At 44.4% G+C, this 7247-nt stretch overlaps 1 protein-coding gene across 15 annotated transcripts in view; it reads right to left on the bottom strand.

The window, feature by feature from the left end:
• Positions 1-507: 507 nt before the first annotated feature.
• Positions 508-7247, bottom strand: part of KCNQ2 (potassium voltage-gated channel subfamily Q member 2) — a 154922-nt gene continuing 148182 nt past the window's right edge. For all 15 annotated transcript variants that reach the window (XM_043987784.1, XM_043987790.1, XM_043987785.1 and 12 more), the window contains 2 exons: positions 2586-2709; positions 508-1377 (listed from right to left, as the gene is read on the bottom strand). In XM_043987784.1, the coding sequence (XP_043843719.1) occupies positions 643-1377; positions 2586-2709 (859 nt within the window). In that variant the 3' untranslated portion in view covers positions 508-642. The remainder of the gene's footprint in view (positions 1378-2585; positions 2710-7247) is intronic.

Genomic DNA, 7247 nt, shown 5'->3' with positions numbered 1-7247 from the left:
GGATTCTCAGACCCCAGGTCCAAAATCCATAACCAATCCACTTACAGAGCCACCTCCAAGGGTCCCTCACATCCCCCTTTCATCAGTCCCATTCTCCCACTGATGAATGTTGAACTAAAAGTTTTGAGTCCACTTAAAAGTCTGCCACTTCTGTCAAAAAAAATTCTTGTACAAGACAGTGGGGATTGTGTATTCGCTTTGTCATCACAGAGAATCCCAGAGGTAATAAATAAACTTGTACCCATGGGACAAATATTACCTTATAATAAAATGACTTTTTATAAAACCTTGCTTGGCTGATACCAAGAAACTCCACTCGTCTACCCTGTATCAAGACACAATTTCACACCCCTCCCTTAAATAGTGCACCCAGAAAGACAGGACAAATTTGATCCAGTCTCCTATTGATAATATTACCCAACTGACCCTTCTGCAAGGAAGAGGGTTGCTGAGCCAGCCTCTGTCCCAACCTCGCCGCCCTCCCCCACCCTCCCCCACCCTCCACAGCACTCAACACAGCTATTAGAGAGTGTCCCAGAGCTAAGCAAGTTTCTGAAACACAAATTCTTGGTGGCCAGTTCCCTGGAAAAGAGTTCATCGTGTGGATAATGTGAACCAACAGCTGGTTAGATAGCAAGGGCTTCATTTGCGAGGGCCTGACCAGCCCATGTCACTGAAGGGGCCCTCCCCAGTGGCTGACCGTGGCGGGGGGCCACAGGGTGTGCAAAGATCAGAATCAGTGTCTGATTCCCCCTCTGCAATGTAGGGTCTGATTTTCGCACAAGGGGCCACGGCTGCATAGCAACTGTTCAGAACATCCAAGTTCTCCTTGGACTGGGAAATGCTAAAGCCACTGAAGGAACGCTCCAGTTCCTCATGGTCCACTGAGGGGATTGAGATCGAGGTGTCGCTGTCCCTCAAGGCACTCTCATGGTGCTTGGCAGCCATGTCCTCATTACGGAGGAATTCCATACTAGCCCGGTTACCCCCACTGTAGGCAGACAGGGACCGCTCATGGGACGGTGGGGGGGGGATTCGGACTAAAGAGCCATTATCTCCTACTGGAGAGGACCCGTGACTCTGTCGCTGATAGGCTTGGTGCTGCCATGAAGTGGATGGGGGGCATGTATTGGAAGGCATGGCCGGTGCTGGAGGGGCAGAAAAATTCTTTTGCCCCATGGAGCTGGTGGAGCGGATGATCTTGATGATACAGCCGTTCTTGTCGATGTGCTCCCGGCTCTCCTCTGGACTATGATAGGGAGGAGCAGGTTCTGGTTCCTTAGAACCAAAGTAGGCTTCCGTTTCTGTCGGAGGAATGCCCATCCGCTGCATGTAAATGTTCACCAGGAAGTCCAACTTCTTCTCCATGGAGAGAACCTGAAAATGTTCATACCAATAGTGTTTAACCAAAAGACAAAATGAAATTCTCATAGAAGAAGATAGAGGGCAGTCCTCACCCAGGCTCTGGTAAACAAAAGGTATAAAAATCTAGCAGGAAACACAGCCAATAAATTCTGTCTCCATTCCCTTAAACCGGGTTTTCTGAGTCAACCTATTCTATACCTTGTAACTCTGTAAATAGAACTCCAGGACCATCCTTTTCCTCTCAAAATACCTTCAAAATAATAAATCATGTGCATATGTTTCTGATGATCACACGTTTACTGTACTGTCTCCCCTTTTCGCCATCAACTCCATGACCACGTCTGGAACCAAAACAATGCTATTCACCCAGTGCAGATTCAGCAGATCCCTAACTAATGGAATGTACCTTTCTCTTCCTTTGCAAAAATTGCTAAAGTAATGATATTAACAGCAATAACTCACTTATAGTGCTATATAATGGGTTTATAAAGCGCTTGACTCCAAACAACCCTGGGAAGTAGGCTGTGCAAGCATGATTATTCCTATGAGAAATAAAGCAACTTTGTCCAGATCTGTCGGAGCTAGAATTCAAACTCAGATCTTGGGACTCTTTGCACTACATCATGGTAATTTCTGAACATAAGATATAGTTTAGCAATCAACAGGCATTTCAAAAACACCTATTATATCTATCCAGGCAGGGCTTGTTTTTGCATTTTCTTTGTATTCCTAACAGGACAGTACTTGTCATACAGTAAGCTCTTAATAAATGTTTATTGATTTATGTGCCCTAATGCTGATTAAAATGAAATTGGTCACAAGATCAAGTGTCATTTCAGATGTGGAATCTTCAGTCTGCAGGGATAAAGTATATGGGGTGGGGTGAGGATTGGGATACATCCTGACATCTCTTACTTGGCCAAAACCATTTTGAAGGAGTTTACAACTATCTCTGAAGTAGAACAACTGTGCTCAAGGAACAGTCCTACAGGGGACCAGGTAAAAGTGTCAAGCTCGTGAAAGTTACTGAAACAGTCTTGTTCAAATGAAAGATCTGCCTAAAGTGCTGCATTTCATAGAAAAGTTCTCTTGCAGATAACATTGTCCTAAAGGGTCTCCGTCAAACCAGGCTGGGATCTAAAGAGGAATAGTGATGATGACCACAGATCTTGGTTTTTAAAGTCGGCAAGGTCTGCCTAGTGATTTGGTCAACCACTTACCTGTTTCTCCACTTTCCCAAGCCGGCCCATCATGCTGGGGTCCTCAGGTAGTTCCCCTTCTGCCGGCCCCTTAGTACGGTCCTTGTCAGTAATTGCTGGGCCCCGTCCAACAATCTGGTCCACTCTACCAGGAATAGAAATCCCCCCCACAAACACACACAAAACCATGAGTTTGTGGCAAGCAAGGGTTCAAAGGTCCTCTCCTCTCCCCTTCTATTCAAAGCAACAGCTCCTCAATCATGTGAGGCCTCCAAACTAGACACATAGTTTTCAGAAAGCATTTCGATACTAGATTAGAAGCCAACAAGCATTGGTCTCATAATTGTATTTTGAAATAATATTGTGATTTCATTTTATTTTTGTCAGTCAAATGGAATATGGCACATTAACAAGGAGTAAAATGAAGAAAATGTTCATTTTCATTCCAATCCATCAATTTGCATTGACTCTTCTCAAACTAGGAAAGAGGTTTTCTCTTTGAGGGGTCACACATACCACAAGCTTGCTCAGAGAGACTGCTCACTTGGTACCCCTACCCCCTGCCCAGATCACCACAGACACTTCTGGCTAGGGTATCACTTAACTCTTAAGACATTCAGTCCCTGATTGGGCTCCCCCAATTTCTCCTTCCCTTTTTATTTCTTCTCCCTCCCTGTCTCTTCCAATTTCTGCTTTATTCCCTGCCCCTACTGAAATTGCTGCTAGATAATAATGCCAATGAAAACCTTAGAAGCACTTTAGTTATCTCCCATACTTTATAACCACCACATATGGTGATGCTTTGCTTTCTCAGTTTAATAATAATAATAATAATAATAATAATAATAATAATACATATGCATATATATGTATATATTGCTTTAATGTTTGCAAGGCATTTTACAAACGTTATCTAATTTTATTCTCACAACAACCCTGGGAGATAGATGCTATTATTATCCCCAGTTTTCAAATGAGGAACCTGAGGCAGAGAGCAGTTAAAGGACTTACCCAGGGTCACACAGTTATGAAATATCTGACATCAGATTTGACTCAGATCTTCCTAAGTTCAATGCTCTAGCTACTTCACCACCTAGCTACCTCAAGTGAGGAAGCTGAGGCTGAGAGAGCTTAGGTGACCTGACTAAGGCCACACAGGTAGTTAAGAACTGGGACTTGAACCCGAATCTGGTGGCTCCTAGAACAGTTTTCTTTTTCCACACTATGCCTCACTGCTTCCTTCTGCTTTGACAATGTTACTGAAATAGGGATAGGGACTAGATCTGTGATTTTACCAGCAAAGGAAAGTCCCAAGCAAGGAAGCTCCTTTGACCAATACAATTCTAAATCTTCTCTGCAATTTATGGTATGAGAGAGCATAGGGCATTGGCAAGTTAAGTGAGGTCCCAAAAGCAAAACCTAAACCCAGGTCCCCCTGGCTCCAGGAACAGCTCAGTACCCATTAGGCCATGCTGCTCCCATATCCGAAATAGTATGAAAAAAATGTTCCTTATGCAAGGTTGGGTAGCCCTCGAAACACCTGTTATATTATCAAGGGTCAGTCCATATACATAATCAAATGAATTAGTCCCTGTTCTGAAGATTATGAAGTGGGAGGTCTTACCCCGGCCTCCGGCCTTCTTTCCCCATCTATCCAGTAGGAACAATTCCCACCCCTTCTTAGCTCCTTTGTTTTACTCCGGCATAATGTGCCACTAAGTGTGGTTGGTAAGGCTTGGGAGTGTGGTGGAAACAGAGTTAAGTGTCTTGAGCAGAATGAAAGATGCTGGGTATGCGGTGGGAGTTATGGCTCCATGCACCAGGATGGGGAGAGGCAAAGAGGACAGACACAGACCAGCACAGAAACCCATCCAATGCACATATCAAAGAAAAGAGACAAGACAAGCCCATTGCCAATGACAGAAGGGGCTGTCTTCCTTCCCTTGGAGGGTGTGTGTGTATATGCTTCCGTGACTAAGTTGTGCAGAGAGAGATAGGACAAACTCTCTTTTGGCAAGGAGAAGACATAGAGCTGCTTCCTTTACTCTTCCAAGAACAGAGCTGATTCCCAATTTACCTGGAGGGGGCATGTGGTGTCAGCCTATAGCAAAGCATCCCCTAGCATGGCTCCAGAAGGAAGAGGCCAGTTATAGGCTATACACATCATGACACACATTGCTTATATTTTCCAAACTGGACATAAATGATTCCACCTGAGACAAAGTCTCATAGAGTACATTTTTGCCTCCCCACTTTGAGAGAGCAATAACACTTATCCCCTAAACCTGTAGAGTTGCAAGATCTGAATAAGCTTTCTTCAGGAACTTGGGATATTTTCTTGGGTCTAAAGGACCATGTAGTACCATCAGTTTAATTGATTCTACTGGTTGAATCAATGGAAAAAAAAACCACACCCACGCACATAACTGACCTGACTGGTTTTCAGATTGCCTAGTTGGTCCAGCCAGCCCCAGGTGCAGGTGTAGCCTCATTGTGGAAGCCCTTCTTAGAGTGGCTATTATATTGGGATGGGGGAGGTCAGTGTGGGCACACATTGTGAATATTTGAAATTTTCCCCAATGTCAAAACTCCAGAATTAGTTGGGCAGGCTCTAGTTCAAGCACAGGCAAATGGATAGAAATGTCTCCTAGTAGAGTAAAACCAGCTTTCTTGATATCTGAGCTGCAAACCCCGTGCCGTTCCTGGGCTTCTCCAACTCACTCTAAACTATAGAATGGGAAATCAGGCAAATAGTACTGGGTAAAGGTCTATAACCAGAAGCTAATTGAATTGTATCTGTGGGATATGACCTGAATTCTAGTCATGTCCCTGATGCTCCCTCTCTCTTTCTGAGTTTAATAGAAGACTTCATCTTTGCCCTCAGTAAATCCATCTATACAGTGGGGGCAGCAAAAAGCTATTCCTTTTTAGAGAGAAAACCATGAGATACTCAGTCCCTATTTTTTGGGTGCAGGGGTATCCATGTCATCAATGTACTTCTTAATACACTGAGCTCAGTTAAGTCAGCTGGGCCATATAATCTTACATAGGCCCAACTGCCATGTCACAGGGGCAAGGATAGAGCTGGGGGATTGGAGGATATTTTTGTCTTTCTTTCTGTTGAATGAAACAGAAAAGGGAAAAGTCTTGCATCAGCCATAGTGTGGGTTCTCTCATGCTCCATTGGGCTTCATGCTCACAGTCCATGCACGAAGGGGCCCAAGGCTCCCTCTGGCTCAAAGCAGACGTCAGATGTTAAACAGCTTGAATGAGGAAAATGAGGTAGGGAAATAAAGAAATATTTCAGTCTTTTTAGTTTTTATACACAATTCAAGCATTGAAGCTAAACCCCCTTCACCCATACCACATGACTGGCTCTTTTGCCTACCTTTGGTTTTTATGCTTTTGTTATTTTTTTTAAAGGAAAACTGTATCTAAGAGTTCGGCCAATGGCCTGTTCTGCAGGCTCAGAGCCCTAGCCAGAAAGGATCTGAAATGGGATCTCTTCATTCTGATTCCAACCAAGCAGTTAACGAAGTTACAGAGATTTGCCTTTCTCCATGTCCCCAACAGTGCCTGTGCCTCAGGGTTCCTCGTATGTGGGCAAACTCAACACAAGGACTCTGTCATCTGGGCCTGAAGCCAAGAGGCAAAAAAGGAACTCCCTGCTTCCCTTGGGCTGGCCAAAAGCTTTACCCTCTCCTCTGGACCTGGCCTCAATGTCATGAGCCTGGGAATGACTTACTCCTTCACTCAGTGAAGGCCAAATACAGTTTATGCTTGAGAAAGTAAGCACTGAAATCATCTCCTTGCTTGTGGGTTTTACAAGTTTGTCATTGGCAACCTACTCATTTATTTTACTCCCCAAAAGAAACTTCATTTCTTTTTTTTTTTTTTTTGGTGAGGCAATTGGGGTTAAGTGACTTGCCCAGGGTCACACAGCAAGTAAGTGTCAAGGGTCTGAGGCCGGATTTGAACTCAGGTCCTCCTGACTCCAGGGCCAGTGCTCTATCCACTGAGCCACCTAGCTGCCCCAGAAACTTCATTTCTTATGGGGAAAATGTACCAAGTTTAAATTTCTGGGGATTAAGGTGAATCTTTGAGGGACCAGGTGGTCCCTGGCTTTCTTCAAAGAATTCAATATCCAATGTGGTGGTAGGGTAGGGTGGGGGGAAGTTAAGAAAGAGGTAGATTTACTCAAAGTTTTGCATATTCCATGATTCTCAGATAACTGGCATTTTTTTGCAGGGCAATGACTGTTAAGTGACTTGCCCAGGGTCAAACAGCTAGTAAGTGTCAAGTGTCTAAGACTGGATTTGAACTCAGGTCCTCCTGAATCCAGGACCGGTGCTTTATCCACTGCGCCATCTAGCTGACCGATAACTGGCATTTTTACAGCCCCCAACAGTGCTGGCTGAGAAAAGGAATGGGGTTTGAGCATCAAGCCTTTCAGGTCAGTACCTGGGATGCATTTGTCTAAGCTCCCCTCTCTACAATCCTGGGCAAGCTTCCTTGGTCAAAGCTAACTAGAGCTCTTGCCTTCCTTTCTTATCCAAGAATTCTCTGAAAGAGATCTGTCCCTCAGGCTTCTTATCTCTGTGTAATCACAGACAAAGCCCTGAAAATGGCCACAATCCCATGGAGAGCTGGGACAGTGATGTGGATAATCCCAGAAAGAAGCTG

This window comes from Dromiciops gliroides, chromosome 2 (genome assembly GCF_019393635.1).
Source record: "Dromiciops gliroides isolate mDroGli1 chromosome 2, mDroGli1.pri, whole genome shotgun sequence".
Lineage (NCBI taxonomy): Eukaryota > Metazoa > Chordata > Mammalia > Microbiotheria > Microbiotheriidae > Dromiciops > Dromiciops gliroides.
This window is presented reverse-complemented; position numbering and strand designations above follow the sequence as displayed.